This window comes from Dermacentor silvarum, chromosome 2 (assembly GCF_013339745.2).
Source record: "Dermacentor silvarum isolate Dsil-2018 chromosome 2, BIME_Dsil_1.4, whole genome shotgun sequence".
Lineage (NCBI taxonomy): Eukaryota > Metazoa > Arthropoda > Arachnida > Ixodida > Ixodidae > Dermacentor > Dermacentor silvarum.
In genome coordinates this window covers 169,489,838-169,512,064 of record NC_051155.1, presented here as the reverse complement: position 1 = coordinate 169,512,064, position 22,227 = coordinate 169,489,838, and the positions used below count along the sequence as shown (strand labels likewise).

Here is a 22,227-nt window from a genome sequence, read left to right as displayed (position 1 = left end):
GTGGAGTCACTGCGAACACCGAAGCACTTTACGGAACGTATCAACGAGAGCTACAGCTAGAGGATGTTCGCAGCCTAATAAGATGCAAAAAGTGAAGATTATCAGTACCGTCGTGCTATGACGGTGGAGGTGAACGTCTAAGGCATAAACAATTGGAAAGTTTGCCGAAAACTGTCCAAAACAGCTTATCCTATACAACACAAGGGACTATACCACCTTTATACCATATGTCTCGTCATATACCTCATGTCCCAACACGTGGCAGAAATGCTTCGTGTCCGCAGGCGAAAACTCCAGGAGAAAAAGCCAGTCGACAAGCCATAGCAAAATGACCCTTAACCAAATCAGTGCTTACCCATGGCATTACTGTTGAGCAGAAGCACGGCGTGAGCGTTGTTGTCCTTCTCGATGCACATGTACATCGGGTGCGAGCCATACAGATTTGAGTAGTCCTGTGGAAGACAATATTTTAAGAGTACCAAGCCGTGGTGCAAAATTTAAAAAAATTAAATTATGGGGTTTTACGTGCCAAAACCACGATCTGGTTATGAGGCACGCCGTAGTGGGGGACTCCGGAATAATTCGGGCCACCTGGGGTTCTTTAATGTGCACCTAAATCTAAGTACACGGAGGTTTTCGCATATCGCCCCCATCGAAATGCGGCCGCCGTGGCCGGGATTCGATCCCGCGACCTCGTGCTTAGCAGCCCAACACCATAGCCGCTAAGCAACCACGGCGGGTGAGCCGTGGAGCACTTAAAACACTTAATGTGCACTTAATATGCTCACGACGTAGTTCAAAGTGTGGCGTTCCCCTGTGCCAAGCAAGGTTTAATATACCAAACAACACTAGCGAGACGTCATCTTTCTTATTTAGTATGTGAAATCTATGGAAAGTTTACTCGTAAAACTCATGCGTGCAAGTAAGGAAACCGCGCTCATGCCTCCCCCCCCCCCCCCCCCCCCACCACCACCACCACTCTCAGTTACCTGTCACTATCTAAGACTTTGCTAGCACACTACCTACTGGCGCGAAATGGCCACACGTTTGCGTTGCTGATTTCATCAGATGCCGTCTGTATACCTCTGGGAAGGCGTCTCTGTTGAATATGGGCCACGTCCTCCAGCCCATGTCGTGCTGGAATCGGTCATGCACTTGCTCTCCGAGACCGTACACGAGGCCGCTGGGCAGGCGCGCCGATATCTGCAGGAACTGGTGCGCGAACACCAGCGCACCAACACCTGTGTCGAAGCTGTAACATCCATTCGAAGGCAGCATGTGACACACGCGGCGGTGTATTGCGAGAGAAATTTGAGTGAGTGAGTGAGTGAGTGAGTGAGTGAGTGAGTGAGTGAGTGAGTGAGTGAGTGAGTGAGTGAGTGAGTGAGTGAGTGAGTGAGTGAGTGAGTGAGTGAGTGAGTGAGTGAGTGAGTGAGTGAGTGAGTGAGTGAGTGAGTGAGTGAGTGAGTGAGTGAGTGAGTGAGTGAGTGAGTGAGTGAGTGAGTGAGTGAGTGAGTGAGTGAGTGAGTGAGTGAGTGAGTGAGTGAGTGAGTGAATGAGTGAGTGAGTGAGTGAGTGAGTGAGTGAGTGAGTGAGTGAGTGAGTGAGTGAGTGAGTGAGTGAGTGAGTGAGTGAGTGAGTGAGTGAGTGAGTGAGTGAGTGAGTGAGTGAGTGAGTGAGTGAGTGAGTGAGTTAGTGAGTGGATGATGAGTGAGTGAGTGAGTGAGTGAGTGAGTGAGTGAGTGAGTGAGTGAGTGAGTTATACGGGAGAACAAGGGTTATAAACTGAGCTTGTCAGTACATGTCTACGTGACTACTTGGGGACGCGAGAAAACTGGATAAGAAAACACGTGGGGTCTAATCTTGTCCACTTTTTTCGCCCTCTATTTACGTAAATATATCGGTGAGTGAGCGAGTGAGGGAGAGCGATACCAAGTGACAACATATGTAAGATTACCTAATGCTACGGAGCGGAACACCAATATTGGGAGCTTCATCGTAGCATAACATTCTCATGGAGGCCCCCATTAGGCAAGTCAGCACATACTCAGCAATATAATTCTCGTTTTGTTATAACTATCCATCGGCTGCGCCCGAGAAGAAAATTCAGCGCAAACACTTTTCCTCTCGTTTTTATCAGTCATGCGAACAGTCTCTGCTGTTCTATACACATTTGCGGAAGAAGAAACGAACAGCTAGCTCTTGCTGACACGTTGAAGTTCAGCGCTGCTGCTGATTACATGTCACACCCGAGAACGAAAGTAACTCATCGGGTTTTCGGCAAGGAAAAAAGAAAATATTAGCATAAGCGGAATGTAGTACGCGTCACGCGGGTAAAAATTAAGTCATATGCCTAAATTCAGCGTGCAAATGATCAACTGACACTTATAACTCATTGATACTTTCACAAGTTATTTGACAAATTATTCTGAGTTTGAACACATACTCCGACTTCCAAGCCTCCTTCTCCTTGTGGGCTTGCGCCGAACTGATCTGCGAAATTCAGTGTCCTGTGCTTCGAGTTTTGACTAATTTGCCCTCGCTCTGCGATCTGCTAGCCTCCTGGTTAGCTCGGATGGTAGAGCAACCACCCTGGTAAGGCGTTGGTCCAAGGCTAGAATACCGGATTTTTTTTCTTCAACTGCGAAGTTATGTTTCTGACGAACCCGTACTGGTTTCCTTTGTAGCTTCATACTACATTCGGGCGGATTACAATTCTTGCTTTCATGAACTTTCTTTCACCTTGCGGGCTTCCGCGGAACTGATTTGCGCTATACATATAGCTCGTTTTGCGTCAACCACGATTCGACAATAGCTGAAAAGTGTCCTTTTCGACACACACACACGCATACACCCAAACACAAACGCACACTAGAAATGTTCGAGAAAGCAAGTAAAATATTTTTCGCAAAATTGTTTTTCATTTTTATTCAGCATGTTCTATTATTCACGTAATTAGGATTTCACGATATCTTCCAGGGTTGTCTTTCTATCTTTCATTCTTTCCTTTCTTTTTTTTTTCCTTTTTGCACGGTATACCACCCAGCATAAAGTGATAATGAAGTTATATACAAGGACACAGGCCAGTTTCATGAAGATACCGCAGTGACTTGTGAAATATGTAGTCTGTTATTCATCTCTCATTGTCGTCATGTCAGTCACTTCTTGAATGCGTAACAGTTTAGGCACCTAAATAAACGAAAAACCGCATTTGTGAGGAGTCTATATCGAACACCTCCTCTGCATCTGTGCCTTCTACTCCGCACCACGTTAGGTCACCTGGACTCAAGATCATTCTCAATGACGATCGAGACGGTGGTCCCATACGTCACAAGCCCAGAAAGCAATGCGTGCGTTACTGCGGTTCCTGAAGATGACAGAGCTCAGTGACCGAATGTAGTCCCAATAGGCATTTCCGGATAAAGCAACATCCATAGTGTTCTCTCTATTCCTCCTCATCAATCCCCCTTTTCCTGCATAGGATAGCAATCTGGACGTGCGTCTGGTTGACCTCCCTGTCTTTTCTTCCTTTCTTCTCTCTCTCTCGCTCTCATACACACACGCATGTGGCACTGTCTCCGAAAATATGTATATTAACAGAGAACCCAATGCTTTGAACGCGTAAAGCCGTCAACCTAACGCATGACAGCCTTATTTATTGACACGAGAAACGGCATCTGCTCACATGACGGTGCCAGTCTTGGTTCGCCGCACTTGGAAACTGAAAGGGTCACTGTCCAGGTTGTAGCTCGTGGCGTACATCTGCACGTCCCCTTCGTGAACGAGGGGAGATCCGAGGTCCATCTCTACCGGGATCACGGGGTCCGGTACCTCGTAGCGCTCCTCGGAGGAGTCGTAGATCTGCACGCGATGCGTAGTGTCGTCATAAATGTGGCGCTGTACTCCTTGCTTCTGGAAATATTAGGCAGAGTTCACACGCAACCAATGTAGCACAGGGTCCAGCGCACATGATTACCACTGTAGTCGGGATAAGTTACATTCTTTGTTGCTAACCAATGTGTCTGTTTCTAGGGGTATGTACTTTAGGGTACTTTCTGACACTACAGTGAAAAAAAAAGCCTTTTTTGCACTAGTTGCATGAATTAGCTGCCTGAATTAGCAGCATTAGCTGCTGCTTTTCAAATGGATTGTGGTGTAAGCCGTACGGGGTGTAAATGGGGAGGGGGGTCGAAGACGAGCACGCGCGGTTAAGAGCTTATTTCTGCGTTTCGCCTTTCTCTCGTTCCTCCAGCTTGTGCATCAATTCACACGCCAGCTATGACGCGGACGTATTTTATTGTGCTTTTGACGAGTTGCCGCAAAAAAATATTTGTGTATCACTGCATGGTCTGAGACCCGTAACGACTCTCGACTGACTTGTTATCAGAACGGTTATGGCGCATTTCGCGTACGCGCGTTGATGAAGTGTTTTTACCATCTCCTTCCCTTGAACGCGCCTCAAATACAAATAGCATTTGTAGCACCTTGAACCATAACCGAGAACATCGCGCTTTCTCTATTCATGGTTATCCTTGTCTGTAAGTTTCCGTAGCAGATATTCTAACGCAGCGAGGAGCTTTAAGGCAAGCGCATAGGGGGAGCAATAGGCTCTACTGCTGTCCAAGTGATTCGAGGGAACTCAAGCGCGTACCTTGACCCTGAGGCGATACGGCGTCTGCATCTGGACGCGCACCTTCAAGTGCGTGATGTCGTCTCCGTACCGGGAGGGCGACGGGATCCTCTGCAGGGGCACCTCGTAGCCACCGAACAAGGATTCCTCGGGGCCCGCTATCCGGTAGCCAGAGTTGAGCGGCAATATGCATTTGGGTACACGGTCCCTGCAGAAAACCACAGATGCACTCTAAGTAAACAATGTGTTGGTACTTAGTATAGTGTGTCGTGCAAATCGTGCCAGCCGTTTGTCTGTGTATATTGAAGTGCGTGTAAGACCATATGTGGACCTCATTCGCCTTCTTCAGCTAACTCCGCTCTAGATTTTCTGAACCTGTGACGTATATTCTTATCTTACAATTTCCTTTTCATTATTATTGTTGTTATTTGAACAGCTGTAGCCATCACCATTATAGAATGACTAACTCTTTCGTGGTTATGTTGCGCTGAGTTCTAAAACTGACAATATTGGCAAGCGTGCATTATCGTTTGTTCATCCTATTTCTGCGGACCGCTCTTCACCTGCTAATAACTGTTAAGTTATCGCTCAAAGCAAGACGCGCCTGCATGCATCTGAACTTTCTCGAATGTTATCGCCGATTTTATCTGTTGCCATGTCGCTGGACTTTGTGTAACCAGATTGCATGCGCGACGCGGATAGTGTTGTAAATACATTCTAGAACACATGCGTTCCATATAATTAGAACCATCGAAGTGGGTGGAGAAAAATATATACTGGGGGAACTACAGAATGGGTTCAGACCAAGCAGACGCTTAGAGGATAATATGTTTGTACTAACTACGTGCATAGATTTCAGTAGCTCAGAGTAGACCTTTATAGACAGCGCTTCTAGATGTTAAGGGAGCCTACGACAACAAAGATAGGGAATTGCTGTGGGATATTCTCGAGAACGAGGACATAGAGGACGATTTCATGGAGCTGCTGAGGGAGATATATAGGGACAACCGAGTACAAATTGTATGGGAAAGCCGGAAATGCAATGACGTTGTGGAAATTCACATGGGACTGAGACAAGGGTGTCCTGTCTCCATTGTTGTTCGCGCTTTATGTTAAGGGCATAGAAAGACGACTGGAAATCCGTGAATTATGTTTTGATCCATCTTACATCCATAATTTGCAAAAAGTGCCGCAGACGGTCCCCGGAGTGATGTATGCGGACGACATAGTGCTACTAGCGAACAATGCAAGAGATTTACAGAGACTTGCGAATATGAATGGCAATTCAGCGACGAATCTAGGATTTAAGCCTAACACAGAAAAATCCGGAATTATGGTCTTTAATGAAGAGACAAGTGATGAAGTGGTATGAATTCAACAGGAAGTCATACCCATAATCAAGCAACATAAGTATATATATATATATATATATATATATATATATAATATATTGCGTACATACGTAAACGAAGGAAAGATCTATTCAAGCGTCCACCAAAAAAAAAAAAGAACGGACAAGCTTGCACTCGGTCATGCAAAGCTTAGGCACAGCGAAACTGTCGATCCTCAAGTCTTACTGACTGCTACTGCTAGGTATTAACTTGGTTGCTGCTAGTCTTAACTTGGTTTAACTTAACTACGCATGTAGGAAGGTATTCTCGAGCAATCATTTTTGGAGGTACCTTCCTTTCCGACATTTCGCGTTACTAATGCTGGACGCGTCGGCGCCTACGAGCGACAGCGTTCCTGGCATGCCACAAACGCAGGCAGGCTAACCAATGTTGGCACAGTGCCAAGAAAGGAACGGACCAGCGCTGGACGCGTCGGCGCCTACGAGCGACAGCGTTTCTGGCATGTCCACAAACGCAGGCAGGCTAACCAATGTTGGCTCAGTGCCAAGAACGCTGTTGCTTGCCGACGCCGAACGCGTTGGAGGCTAGCCACTCGATATCAATCGGACAGCTTTTTTTTCTCCTGGCTCAGCGCACCGCGAAGAGAAGAGACGCGGGGGTGGGAAGAGAGGAAGCTGGCGTGGAGGTGACCACTGCGCATGCACGCGGTCTGAGATGATAATTATCGCCGTCAGCAGCCCAATTAACTAACATTGAATAATTAAATTTTTGTTGACTGCAGTAAGTGGGTAAGTTTGTTTTGAAAAGTTAGCGGCAGTTGTCTTTCTACACAGTTTCACTTGGAAGAATTCTTCTAGCATGTCTGTGCTCCGAGATATCCGACTCCAATTTTTAATTGTCGTTCGCATGATTACGCATGCAAGAGAGTGAGGATCGGCTCAAAAATTAAGCTTCTCCCTGGTGTGACGCGGCTGTTGCGTGCGGCATTTAGTCTGACAACAGGGCGCAGGCATAGGCAAAGATGATAACTGCCCCCCCCCCCCCCCTTCCCCTCCCGGCTGGCGAAATAAAAAATCCAAGAACCCGGAACCGCTGTCGTAACACGCGACCGCGCAGCCTGTAACGATGGCGGCAGCTGCCATGCTGAGATAATGACGCGAGCGGCGAAGCCGGAGGGCAGTGCGCCTGCGTAATGCTGACTAGACGAGCGGGCATGGTCCTTGCCTGGGCTAAGCAAATAAAGTGACTGCTGATTTCCAAGTATTGTAAGCTTTATTGAAATCAAAAGCAACAACTGCGCCATCAACAGCAGAAAGAGTTTAGCTATGCTAACGAATATTTCATACTGCCGCTATAAGTTTGGTGTGGTCATGTCCAAATCTCATGAAAACACTTCACCCATCAAGATATCAATGCCCTAAAAAATGTTCAAAATGTCTCCCTTCCACAGCAACACAAATCATAAACCGCTCTCGCGTCGACTCGATAACTCTGCGCAGTATTCTTGACGGATGCTCGCACAGGCAGATATTATCCAGTGCTTCATATCATTGACATCACTGGGCTCAGTTGCATAAACTCGATCTTTAACGTAGCCCCAAAGAAAACAGTCCAGCGGTGAAAAGTCAGGGGATCTCGGCGGCCAAAATATCGCTCCTGCACGCCCGATCCACTGACGTGGAAAACGTGTGTCCAACCAGCTCTTTGCCGTGTTGGAGAAATGTGGTGGTGCTCCATCGTGCTAAAACCACACTTGGCGCAGGTCATTCAGGGAAAGATTGGAGACAAAGTCGTCGACGACAACGCCTAATATTTCTTCCGTGTGCATTTTTCCGTTCCAGTTATCCTCAAAAAAGTAAGGTCCAAAGACCCTGTCCCCCAGTATGCCACACCACACATTCACACTCCAGCGAACTTGTGCTGCCGCAGCCCGTGTGGATTTTCTTGTGACCAATAATGCGCGTTGTGAATATTTGCAGTGTCATTGCGGCAAAACCGAGCTTCATCTGTCCAAATTATTCTGTGTAAGAAGTTCTTTTTTTTCATCAATTTTGATCAGGCCCCAATTGCAGAAGTCAACTCGCCTTTCAAAGTCCGCCTCACTTGGGTCCTGGTGAAGGTAAACATGACAGGGATGGAACTTATGTTTTGCGAACATTTGCGACTGTTCCAACGCTGCGACCGCACTGATCGGCAATCTGTCGGATGCTGAGTTCTACCATCGATGTTACGCACGCGACAACGTCGACTTCAAAGTCTATATCGACGATTGTCTTCCTGGTCTGTCTCGGACGCTGGACTGACCCTGTTGTGCAAAAGCACCGAAACACGTTCATGAAGGTAGGCCTAGTTGGAAGGGGATGGTGTGGGTGGTGAGCTACGTACAGCCGCATTACCAATGAAGCGTTGTCATTCATCTCAGCCATTGCAAGTACCACGTCTATTTTTTTCTTAGGTAGAATGCCTCGTTCCGCCAGATGCAGCCATATTAGCACAAAGGGACTCCACGTGGATATTCTTGGTTATCCTTCCGTACAGAGGCGCCGCTATTCCAGAAGCACTGTAGTAGATGACAGTGAAGCGAACGCATTCACAAGATAATGTCCCGGTGCGATCTCAAGTAATACAAAAATAAGCCGAAAAATTATCTCCTGTTATCACAATGAACAGGATCATACGTACTGCGTACGGCACACCACGCTGTCATATCTTGATTTCGCCAGCCGAGGGGGGAATGGTAAAAGGTATCATCTTTGCCTATGAATCCGCCCCGTTGTCAGACTAAACGCCGCACGCAACAGCACCGTCACACCAGGGAGGAGCTTTGCGCCGATCCTCACTCTCTTGCATGCGTAATCATGCGAACGACAATTAAAATTTGAAGTCGGATATCTCGGAGCACAGACATGCTAGAAGAATTATTCCAAGTGAAACTGTGTAGAAACACGACTGCCTCTTAACTTTTGAATACAAACATACACACTTACTGCGGTCAATAAAAAGTGAATTATTCAACTTTAGTTCATTGGGCTGCTGACAGCGATAATTATAATCTCACTCTGTGTTCCCCTGGCCACAATACTTATTTGCACAGGAGGTCTTCGCGTGCCTGCCAGTGCTTAATTTTAAGAAAAACATAAATCTTAATTTTGAACACCCGGTATACTGCTTTTGTTTTTGCAGTAGGTTTTAGCTCACGCCAAACTTCAAATTTTCTATTCACGCACATTCGAAGCGCAAGAATACTCTCCCATTAGGCAGCCGCAAAGCCACAAGTGCGGCCCCGGCGGCCGCATTTCGATGGAGGCGAAATGCAAAAACGCCCGTGTGCTTGCGTTGTAGTGCACGCTAAAGAACCCCAGGTGGTCAAAATTAATCCGGAGCCCTCCACTACGGCGTGCCTCATAATCAGAACTGGTTTTGGCACGTAAAACCCTAGAAAAGAAGAAGAAGCCAACTTGAACTAAATTTGTTGCATTCACGATATTAAGTTTAATTCTGCGGACTGCTTTAAGTAGGTCTTCTCTACAGTTTAGAAAAGCAGGTCTGCGCAACTAGCCCCAGCTGCCATTAAAGCCCATCTCTCTCGCACGTCCCCTCGTACGCAGGAAGCTAAAGCTCTGTAACGGCGACACGCAGGTGGGGAAGCAGTTGACCGGCGAGTGTAGCCACACGTGCCCCGTCAAAGCAGGCCCATATACCGCACACCTGTCATTCAACCTACTCGACATCCCCGATAGCTACGCTGCGCGTAGGTGTGAGTTGGGCGGCCTTTCAGTTCCGGCACTTGTGTGAAAGTGTCGATAAAAATCAGTCGAAGGTTTTCAACCTTAATGGTGCTGCGGCTATGATCAAGGTAAAAGCTCGCGCGATCGTGAGCGCGAATAGAACTCGCAACAGCTCTGATGCCAATTGATAGACGTAGCCGTGAGCGGTCGTATTGGTGGCGCCATATTCTAGCGCGGAATCAAACCAGTGCGGAAACATAGCTATTATTTCAGTGTCCAAGCGCATTCTACTTAGCTATTGCTTTAAAGCGTTAGGAGCGACGTAATAGTTAACATGCACTCTTTTTTTTTTCTTTCCTTCGATAAGAACACCCATGTGGCAAAACGCTTCTAACGCGTTGTAGTTAAACGAAACGCCCCAAGATGTCGCTACCAGCGTTGGCGCTGCCATCCACGTCACCGGTGACCAGATATTTGAAGAGTAATACGTATACGATCAACCATTTAAGTGATAACCTGTTTGTTAAAGACTGCAGTCTGTGAAACCTCAGCAAAAAAAAAAAAACGAAAAAAGGGGAGAGGGGGAGGGATGCCCTACGCCACGCTGCAGTATCGGCAGTAAAAAAAAAAAAGAATATTAAAATATATAAAATTCCGGTGAAACACTATACATGTCATTAAAAAAACCGTAAGGCACATCCCACTGTCATCAAACGTGTACATGTACAAAACCAAAACACCGCATTCGCGATGCTTATCCTGCTGCAGCGTTTTACGAGCTTTGTCTCCATTATTTTCAGAACGGTCACGTCGTTGCCACTTTCACAATAACTGACGAAGAGAAGACGATGGAACGCGTGTATGTTTTCAGCTGCACATACCCCAGTGGCACGTACCCACGGATCTCAATGGTACTTATATTTAGGCTGCACTACCTCCGGGATCGGCCCACGAAGGAAGTTAGAAACACGCATACCCCATATGGAATAGTGGGGTGAACTCGTCAAGAAACGCTTCGTCTTTACGATATTCCATCATGTCGGACGCGTAAAAAGGACAGACAACACTCCTTCCTTCATCGAAAGACAATGCACGTTGCGCTGTAAAAAAAAAGAAGAAAAAAATGGGGCACAAACCATCGACTCATGTTTGTCCAAGTATAACGAGTAGCTTCTGGAAAGCTACTCGTTTTATTAAAGAAATGTCACAGTTTCGCCCTAACGGTGAAGCAATGAATGCGATAGCAACACAGCAATGTCATACGAAGTAAGGTGAGCGGCTTTGGTAGCAATATGAATTGTAGTAAACATGAGCTGATTAAGTAAGCAGGTGTGCTGCGGCGTAAGTAGACCGACATGAAAAGAGACTCGATGACCACGAGAAGGCGCGTGTGAAACGGTGGTGTTGATGAGAAGTGCTTCCCGTGGGCTGCGCGTGCGATGGGACACACCTGTAGCGCTGCACTGCCGACCCGGGCAGCATTGCATGTGTAGCGTGCGTTGGAAAATATGGCCCGACTATTACTAACTGATTGAACAAGCGGGGTGTGAGTGCGCACAAACAAACATGAATAGATCACACTGAATGACTGCAGACAACGACTGTCAAAACGCTGGCAGCAAGCGCATATATGCGCCGCAGCAGCGGGCGAAGGTACGTGCGGTCTATCGCTTCAACGGAAACTGAGCGGCGAATGCACAGCGCATAAAGGTCAGAGCCGTGTGGAGATAAGAGACGGTGCGGTCGCACGAACGACGAGCGCGGTTGTTGGCAGCGTAGAAGTGCGCCCCCCCCCCCCCCCCCACTATCTCCGGTGCTGGCTTCCCGCTTCCTTGCTTGCGCGTGGGAGATTGAGTGCGTTCGCTCTCCGTGATAGCGCGCGTCCCCGCACGCTTCCGCTCGGGCATACGGCGCGCGGCGAAGATTTTATCTATAGGGAACCTCACGGCGACGGCGACGACGACGGCGACGACGCGTTCGGAAACAAAAGGGCATTGTTACCTCCGACCGCCAGCCACGAAAACGGGTGAATTAGCCAAAGGAAGCTACCGTATTTACTCGTGTAAAGCCCACCTTCGTGTAAAGCCCACCTCACCCCCACTTTGGAGTGCGAAATTTTTGGGGGAAAATGTTGCACTAAGCGTCACGTGCATAGACGTCTACTGTCTGCTACGTCACCGATTATGCCACGTCACTTCGATAAATCATTCAATTCATAATGCACAAGAGCACCACTGGAAGTGCGCCGCGCTGCAAAAAGAAAAAGGCGAAGAGAAGGTAAAGAAAAGGAGGCGGTAAAGACTTGTGGACGCTAGTGCAAGCAAAGGAAGTGTGTGTTTACGTTGACAGTGAAGCCTGTCTCCTGGCAGCATGGTAACGCGACATTTCAATGCCTCCTGTTTGCTCTAATTGTTAACCAATGTGAAACGTCATTGCAAAACTACTTTGCAGAAGGCATTTTCCAATTTAGGATATACGGGGTGATCATGTTAAAGTTCTCCGGAATTTTGAAAAATCACCTCTGGCAGATAGCCTAATTCTTGTCCTTGAGCTGTATTATTCGATGAGGCAGAGGTTACTAGCACGAAAAATTGAAACACTTGATCAACTAATTAACAAAATTCACTAATTATTTCTTCATCAATACCTTTGCGGCATATATTACAGTCTACGCATTGTAGCCAGTGAGTTTACAAGACATCCACTTGAAATGAATCTCCAGGATGACGCCAGTTTCGAGATATTGTTTTTAGAAGTGTGGGGCGGAATACAAAGGCGTTCCATTTACTATCGTGTTTCAATGCATAAAAGAGCGTTTTAAAAAAGCAAATGGAACAGTGCACTTTTTACGGCAACTTTGATGGTGCATATCTCCAATCTCGTGTCATTCTGGAAATTTATTCCAAGAGGATATGCCTTGCAAATTCACCGGCTACAATTTGTAAATTGCAATATGTGCCGTGAAGTAATTAAGTTATAGTGATTTTTTAGTTCGTTGATTTCTTGTGCAAGTAGTGTCCGCCTCTCTGAATAATCCAGCTTAAGGACTAGAATAATGTGATCTGCAACAGGTGATTTTTAAAAATTCCGGTAAACGTAAAAATGATCACCCCCTATATAACCAATATTTACGATGGGGCCTGGTGAGGGGCATTTCAAGGGTGCTCAGCGCTCCACATTATGTAGGATAGATTCGAGTATGAACTTCACTATTGCGAATAATGTCAGCTGCGCTGCAGAAACACGTAGTCTTGCATAGGTTACGACACTGCACGTCCTACACAAAATGCTTATTATACGAAAAACGAAGAGATAATAACGCATTTTTTTTGCGATGAATTTGATGACGAAATGGACGACGTAGAACCCACACATTAACGAAAAAGTAAGCATAAAAGCCTGTTCTGTCTCTCTAAAACCTCGTGCTTTTGTAACTAGCGCTCTCGGACAGCGATCCACCTTTCGCGCATGCCGACCTGTAGTGTTCCCTGGCAGCAGGGCCGTCCTTGTCGTTTCGGACGTCGGTGACAGCCCAGCAGCATCCCCGGTCCTCGCACGTGTGCACGTCCACGTCGGGATTCTCCGGGAAGCAGTCGAAGCGGTTCCACTCCAGCACTGGTGCCTGCGCACCAACAAACAGGAGTCATAGCCGAACATACGCACGACGGGTAGTACATCGAAAGCGTTTGAGCAAAAAGAAAAATATTGCCGGAAACGATTATGAATCCCCCTAACTTTCCCTTACCAAAGTCTTTATTCTAACTGACATTCCAGCGTCATTAACACTTTAGCGCTCCAGCTAAGGTCCCAGGTGCGTGCCCTACCCGTACTGCACGTCTCAAGCGCCGGTGGAACCTGACAATGCGCTAAACGCAAGACACTTAAGCTAAGGAACGATTCCTTGGCGTGAACTGAACGCACAGGCTAACATTTAACTGAAATCACAGTACAGGACAATATGACAGGGAAACGCTACAGAGCTATAGCTCTGAGAGTAAGCGTGTCCCCCAAAACTTGCGCCAAGCCTTGGAACTCAAGAAGAACCATTCGTGAGCGGGAATACTACTGAATAGACATCAAAAGATGAGAATAATTGATAAGAACAATCCGCAAAACGCAGTCGAAAGCCGTTATTGAAAGATAAAGCTAGGCAATTTGAGGCATGTATAGGTGAGCTCGCTGACGCAGATCAGAAGTAGCTAAACATCTCTGGAACAGCAGATCTCCCGATTGGCCAGTCACATTTTTTTTTTAATCGAGGTAGGTTGAGCTCCAACTATAGTTATTTCCTGTCGTAACCACACTGTGCTAATAATTACAAGGTATTACGGAGCACCGTAGGTGTCAAAAAAGAACGATGAAAAAAAACAAAAGCAGCTGGATTTACGTGCATCTTGATCATGTAGATTGTGCAGAAGTGGAGCATCCTAGCATCCTAGTGGAGCCTCCTGCTAGACACATGTATACCAGCGCAGACTATAACTTTGAATTCTAGCCTGCTTATCAAAGTTTCGTGAAAATTCAACTTCTTGTTCTGTTCTTGTTTTTGTTTTGTTTTTTTTTTTTTCTTGCAGACCATCGCCTAGAAAATCTTGCTGCCATTAACTTATTTCAAAAATCAACTTACTGAAGCAGACAACCAGTCTAACCAAGGTGTCGAAGGGGGATGGGGCAGAGAGATTCGCGTGGGGGCACGAAGTTCGCGCCGAAAATAAATTAGGCTAGAGGTGCGGAAGGGAGCCTTTACAAGTGGGAAGGGAGCCATTTCATGTGGGAAGGGCTTCAAACGCAAGAGAGAGTGAAAGCATTTTGGTACGTTAGACAATTACAGTGCTCCTGTCTTGGTCTCTGCACCATTGGACTATGCTGATGAAATTCGAAGATTCGCAAAGTCAATCTAGTCATCCGGAAAAAAAAAACACTTCTCCGCCATCCAGATGACTTCACATTATTCTCCTTATGCGCCGGCACACTAAGAGGAAGCTTTAGCTTGGGTGCTCCTACTAAATACATGCGAAAGGAGAATTCGGTTATCTCGGCAACCTCTGTACCAAATCTGACGAGGTTTGTTGCATTTAAAAGAAAAACTTAAAATCCAGTGAATGCCGGTTTCCAATTTTTATTTAAGCCGCCAATTTTTTATTAAAAATTTACAAAAATCATGAATTTTCAGGAAATGGAACTATCAAGCTTACAACTATCTAACTCAGCAATGAGAAATGATATGATAATTCTGTGAATTCCATCTAATAGTAAATCTAAAGCGGACAAAATTGATATATTACACATGAATCTAAAAAAATTAGTAGTATGGAAATACAGCTTTTGCAGAACCCTTGTACACAACGTTACAAATTCACGTAAGATATAAATTGGCATATCGAATTAGTCCGTTTTGGATGATGTAATGTATTCCGTTTACAGAACCGCGATATCTGTTCTTGATGCAAAGCCATTAATTTGTAAACTTCGTGCTTCCATTTTTTTCGAACTTTCGAAGTTTTGAAAATTCTTTTGACAATGTTCAGGCCCTAAATCGAAATTTCGCTTCGAACTGTCACTATAATTTAGCTTTCTCTCTCAAATTCAACAAATTTCATTAAAATCGCTCCAGGTGTTATCCTCAGAAAAGCGTTTCTGCGGTTAAATGTATTTGAATAGGCCGTGTCAGAGTTGGGCCCTAGCTAAAGCTTCACTTGCTACACTATAGTTAGAACTCTGGGTGCGAGTTCCAGGGAGAGTGAGCGACTACAAAGTACTTCAATACAGAAATTTTAGAACATATTTTCACAAAGCCCCGCGCTTCGAACATGGCAAAAAATATATATACCTATGAAGAAAGGAATCGCTTCTGGCGCCTGCAGCTTCACCAAGATAAGTCCCTGCGATCGGTTGACTCCGGAGGACACAGATAGAGTAAACATTTATTTCGAGAATCAGCGTAAAAGATTTCTTCTTTCGTCGTCCACGGTAGATCGAGAATGCCCTGACTACTTCATCATCGTCAGTCAGATACATTATACCATTACCCTATGCGATAGCGTTAACTGTATAGCATAGGGCGTACCACTGATGCCTACTGTGATAAATGTGGCAGTGTAGAGACATTGGAACACGTATTACTCGAATGCCGCGCGTACCACGGCGAGAGATTTGGTTTTGAACACGAAATGGACGTGATTTGGTCACGCTCCACCAATTATACGAGGCATCTTGGATCCTATGCCCTGCCCTTCAAAACAGCGGCGGGCCTTGGATTTATTGTTCCGGATACCTCTCAGAATTTGGCCTTCTCAGAAAGCTTCAAAGAAGGTTCACTCCGAGATATAGAAAACTCTGAATTTGCTCCCTCACGTGTAAATATCATTGTCAGGGTCACTCGCTCATTTTGTACTTATTATTTTCCTTGTTTTTCCACTCTCTTCCTGGAATATCTTAATCGCCTTCCTCTCCCTATGAAGAGTAGCATGTCAGCCGTCGTATGCACGCCGCCAAAAATATCTGCCTTTCAATAAAGCGCTTCTCTCTCTCTCCCTTTCTACAGCCGCTACTGAATGCTAATGAGGGCAATCCAACGAAAGTCGGTGATTGTTAGCGTGCGTGCCTAAAAAAAAAATTGCACTCCCCTGAGCAAAAAATGCGTACCGGAGATTCCGCGACAATGCCAATTTCCTCTTGCGCCTATGAATGTAAGTTGAAATCGAGGACTGCAGTCCAAACGTGCCATTGCGGGCATTGCAGAGCGCTCGCCAATTTCAGTTTGTGCGTCCGAATTACAAAGAAATTCGCGTTTTCTTTCGGCGAGCTTGTGGTCCGTATACTTTTGCTCGCGGGTGTACATTATGTTCACGTGTACAAGGAACCTTCGCCCGATATTGCGAAGTATGCCAGGACGAACGAACGTATGCGCTCATCGCTTGCTCTTTAACTGCCCCTGGCGGCCCATGACGGCACTCACCTCGGGACACTCGGGCTTCCACGCCGGTGTCATCTGAAAGGGCGCCAGCGTCTCATCCAACGTAGAGATGCCCATCCCACCGGCTGTGGTCTCCGCTCCGCCAGACGCATCGGCGACGCGCGTCCCGAACAGGGCTCTCCAGAGCGGGCCCAGGTGCTGCCTGAAGACGAAGTAGTAGAGCGGCACGAACACGGCCGTGAGCACGAGGAGCACGACGACGGCGGCCAGCAGGCAGCGCAGCCGCGTCGACAGCGACGAGAAGTCGTCGTCGCAGCAGCGTTTGCGGTGCTGCTGCGGCTTGAACGTCACGCCTCCGCCGGCCAGGGCGGAAGACGCACTCGTCCCGTCTTCGGCGCTCGAAGACAGGCCCTCTTCCTCGTCCTCCTCCTGTGAAAGCGTCGCAAAAAAAGTTATCGCTCGCAAAGCGAAGCATTACTTGCCTACCCCTTCGGGGCTTACATGTGTTGACGTACGTGTCGTACTTATGTGTTCATGCATGCACCTCATCGCCATTCTTCCCTCGACAAGCATCATGCACCGCCTTCGTCCCTGTGACACCGAGAGCTAACAGCTGCAGGCGACGAGACCGTGCGTGTGGTGGAAAAACATTTAACTGGAAAAGTACAGAGCGTTGCGATCGGTGGTGGCGGGATGCGCCTTCCGTTGAGGCGTTCCTTCACCGACCGAAATGCCACGGATCTCTGCGGGCTCATGTGCTTCACGTCAAGCAACACAGACAGATAAGAAGTCAATGAGTTGATCAGGGTGATAAGGAGTGCTGAGGGGTTATATGGGTCTCATCACTGTTGATGATAATGGTTGGACGCGGATGGATAAGTTGCGAAAAAGCGATAAGGGATTATAATGGTCGGAGCAATTCTCATAAGGTTGATAAGGACTGATAAGGGCTGATAAGGGTCGGATCAAGTCCGATAATGTTTATGTCGACCATAAAGGTTGATAAGGGTTTATCCTGGTCATATAAAGTTTGACAAGATTGATAATGACACCGGGTTGCGTGGAGATGAGCAAGTGGCACAATGATTACGCATACTTAGACAACTCCAGTGGAGTTCCTGCCGTAATTTTAACGCGATAGCGTTAAGGGCCCCGTGTCGCATAAAATCCGATGTCAATGTCGGCACAGGCGTCGGCGTCCGCATTGCTCTGCGTGAGCAAAAATAACCGTATATATTTAGGTATATGTATATGTCACGCCTTGCTATTCGGCATGCGTTATATGCGGGTTATATTGCCACACCACTCTATCACTAAAGTAGCTCATACCTTGTCTTACACTCTTTCCTTCCCTCCTCTCTCTCCCTGTCATCTTTGTGTTCCCTCTTCCCATTCCCCCGGTGTAGGGTAGCCAACCGGACGTTATCCTGGTTAACCTCCCTGCCTTCTGCCTTTCTCTTATTTCCTCCTCCTCCTCCTTGACAAAGTTATTCCTCGGAATTTTGAGAATGACAGCCCTCAAACAAATGTTATGATACAAAACACCGACAGCGCATGCCTTTTATGTTAAATCTTCTCAGACTGAAATAATAAAAGTGCGAAACGATAGCAAAAATCTGTCAGCCCTTCCACTGGGGTGGAGATGGAAGACCAGCGAAGCTGTACTATGGTGGGAATCATGTATTTCCAATTATGACCATTAAGATGTGATGGTGTAATTGGTTATTTGAAGTATTAAATCATGAGAAACATATATGACCCGGTGGTTTTTATTAATTTGGGGACCACAGTGACCATGGCCTTATGGTCGCTACGGTACACCGCCATAGGGAGTACGGCAATGGTTGGCACGTTCTTCATAAACACGTCACCAACGCCGCGCACGTTCGGTGCGAACGCGGCCAAACGCCGCCGCCAAGGTAGATATTGCCGCCGCCGTCGACAACAGTTGTGCTCGTTGTTTGTGTGACCGCACACAACCGCTGTCAAAACGCTGGCTACGTGACGGAACGGCTAAACGTAGTTGTCGACGTGAGGCTTATAGCGCGTTACAGCATTAACGCATTACTGCATTACACCACCATTGTCGACACTGGGCCTCTTCGATTATCAGTCCCTGACAGTCCCGGACTGCTTGGGACTGCTGTGCCGCATTCGATTTTGCTCGGACAGCTTCCGAAGCTCCGCCCACCAGTCCGAGTGTTGTCAGAAGCGCATTCGTTTTTTCATGGACCGGAAGTTCCGGACTGCCCGCGGACTGTTGGAGCTGTCAGCAGATGTTTGCACGGACAAGCGCAAGTAGCTAGCAGACGACGGCTGTCTTAAAAAGACGCGTGCGGTGTTTGACGCCATGTTGTGAAAGATTCCGTATGCTTCTGCGTACTTTGCACGCTCCAGACGGCAACTACTGTGCATTGAGTTATCGCTTCTGTTACATCGGTGCTTTGTGTGCCATCATGCAAGTTTTTTACGAGCCGTCTAATTGCTGTAGCTTTAGTCGTGTTTTTTTTTTTTTTTTGCTTTTGCTTTTTGTTAAATTTTGCTTTTCAGGTAAGTGAAAGTAGCGTACGTGCAAGGAACCCTATATTGAATGCGGCGCTATTTCACGCCGGTAGCTGGGGTGGTATACAATAGGAGCTTCGCGGATTGCTGTTGACATATATGTTGATCCCTTCTGCTACCAAGTTCGAGCGTTTGATTTTTGACGTGCAGGATTAGTAGACGGTGTACACGCGCTCTCTCACGCGTCAGGCCTTTAATTAGCAGACGGTCTCGCGAGCTTTGAGGATGTAGGCGGATGCTTTCTGCATGAACAGCGACGTGGCACGACCATGATTTCGGAGCCTCTCCACAGCAATTTTAGGGCCAATAAATATATTTCATCACCACCACGATTTTGCTTACGTCCGTGTGGGAATTCCACTTAAATTTCTCAGGCAATGAGCTGGCTAGCGCAACGTAATAAACTGCGCTTTGCGAAAACGTTCTACGCGCTCAGGCTACGATTACACTGTGCTAGCTTCATGGTTGTGTCGGCGACGTACGCCTCTAAGACTGCGCCGTTTCAGAGGCCACGCTAATGAAAACGCTAGGTAGGGGGCTATCTACAAGTAGCAAAGAGCAGACGACGGCAGCCAGGAGAGTGACTTCCGGTCGCGGCGCTTCGACCGAAATCTCGGACAGTCCCCGGCAGCTGGATCACGTGACTGTGACGCACTCTTCTGTCAGGGCTAGTCAGACCGGAAGCCGCGGATGGTTTGCGGACAGTCCGAGATTGCATAATCGAAGAGGCCCACTGTTAGGGGAGAAGCGGGCGAGAGCCCAGAGATAGTCGGCGCATAGGCGGCAGAGGCCGGAAGGGCTGCGCACATGCGCTGCAGTGGGAGAGCGGGCACCTGCCTAGGTGCCTCGATGCCCTCCTCGCCCACCTTTCCCCTTCCACTGGGGAGTCGCGTTTGCTCTCCGCCGTGCGTTCGCTCCCCGTGAAAGCGCGTGTCCTTCGCCCTCACGCGCTTTCACTCGCACATACAGCATAAGGCCAATGAGAGGGTTTTTTTTTTTTCTATTGCCGGACGCGACCATCGAAGAGTGAGCCCTTAACAGCTTCGCTGTAAAACCTGAAAATGATGCAATTTTGTTAGCGCGGCTGTGCATTTCCTCCAGGATCGGCCCATGCAAGAGGCCGTATTTCTACCAGGAAGCTCGCATACGTGCATAGCGTTCGCCGCCAGCTTTTCCCGGTAAGCATTAACGTTACATAGGCTGCAGTTGCCGGAAAGCGTGAGACGCAGTCAGAGATCTTTGAATGCTATCCCGTCAACGGGGGAAGTTTAAGCGTCCTCCAATTTTATTGCGATAGCAATTATATGGACACTCCAAAGCAGATTTCTGCCGTCGCCGTGAGGTTCCGTATGACGTCAATGGAGATGAAATCGTCGCCGATGATAAGTGGTTCTTGAGGGAAAGGGAAAGGTTGGCGCTATCTTCTGCAGCCCTTGAGGGAGCACGGCTCAGCGCCAACGGGGAGGGGTAAGTGGGAGCGAAAGAAGGGTCGCCGCTCGCCGAACGTTGTATGTGCGAGTGAGAGGGTGCGAGGGACGCGCGCTTTCACGGGAGTGCTGAGCCGTGCTCCCTCAAGGGCTGCAGAAGATAGCGCCAACCCTTTCCCTTTCCCTCAAGAACCACTTATCATATCGGCGGAGAAAACGCGCGTTCTGCGGCGTGCTCCCTTAAGGGCTGCAGAAGTAGGCGTCTCTTTCCTCCTTTACAATCACCATATATGTAGAGCAAACACGCCTTCTTCCGACGCGCGAAAGGCCGTGGGGGGAGAGGGTTGGAGGGGAAGGGAAGCGAGAGTTTAGCGGCGGCACCAAGTGCCTATTTATATCAGAGGCTCCGGCAAGTCACCAACGCTGCACACATTTTGTGCGAACGCGGGCAAAACGCCGACGGCGTCGACAACAGTTCTGCGTGTTTCCGGTCCTGCTGCATGTCCAAGTTTATACAGCTGATAGAGCTAATATCATTACTCCGTACAGCTCTCTACAGATTTGCTATCGCAATTGATGCTTCGCCTTTCAGGTGAAACTGCGACAACTTTTTTCAGAGTATGTTTCCTCGATCTAGGGGTTTCTGGTCCTCCAATTTTTTCTGAGTATGTTTCCTAGGTGTAGGGGTTTCTGGGAAGCAATGCCCGTGAATCCCATTCTACCACATCAATATAAGGTATCGCTTCCGGTATGTGCCATTTGGATTAGGTTCGCGACAGCTTATATTCGCATCGAATGATTTCAGCATCAGCATGATGCGTTTTGCGCAGAAATACGTAAATGTTGTAATCACGTTCGTGTGTTACCAAAAATAATTGCTGGTACCAGTCCTGCATCTCTGTATGGTTGCAACATCGCCTTCCGTGCAATAAAGACAATATATCTTCGTGCTTACCTGTATATCTGTGTCAATGTTACTACACCAAAAGCTTTAAATATGAACACCTTTTTCAGGGAATGCAAATTATTCCGAGGCCCTTCATTAAAGCATCCCACATAATACGGTGCAGTTTTGGGCCGTCAAACGGCACAATTTAATTGATTGAGGAAGTCGAAGTAGCGTCGTGGGTTGGTCCTTGTTTAACTTCAAAACTTCGTCAAGCGGATATTAATTACCGATGTATAACTGTGGGTACTGTATGATTACCTTCGGATAAATGCGTTATTTGACATTTTACTCGGCACCTTTGCGGTAATAATTTTCACCGCGCCAGCCACGAATTGTCCTCAATTACACCTTATATATATATATACAAACAGCCGCGTTGCTTTAAATATGCATCGGCAACTCTTCCCAGCATGTAAGCGATCAAAACAATTTAACAGTGCCTGTCCACTAGAAGCGGCGCAGTTCACAGTCCGAGGCGCACAGAGGTCATTTAACGCCGGTATTCGATGCAACCCGGTGCCGTCTGCCACCGTGATGACGCATCATGCACTTGCATCTGAATGCAAGGTTTCAGCGCTATGTTGCCACCGACGCTTCCGATTGCTGACACCTCTGCAAGCATTCGTCTCGTGTTCCGGACGCACTGCACTTCGACTTTGTCCA

General features: G+C 47.4%; 1 protein-coding gene across 1 annotated transcript in view; it reads right to left on the bottom strand.

The window, feature by feature from the left end:
* The window catches only part of LOC119442092 (sucrase-isomaltase, intestinal-like), an 81,876-nt gene that overhangs the window by 36,112 nt on the left and 23,537 nt on the right, over positions 1-22,227 (bottom strand). Inside the window, 6 exon segments of the mRNA XM_037706819.2 lie at positions 356-452; positions 1,084-1,252; positions 3,686-3,861; positions 4,652-4,838; positions 13,187-13,332; positions 16,669-17,055. Of these exon segments, the coding sequence (XP_037562747.1) occupies positions 356-452; positions 1,084-1,252; positions 3,686-3,861; positions 4,652-4,838; positions 13,187-13,332; positions 16,669-17,055 (1,162 nt within the window).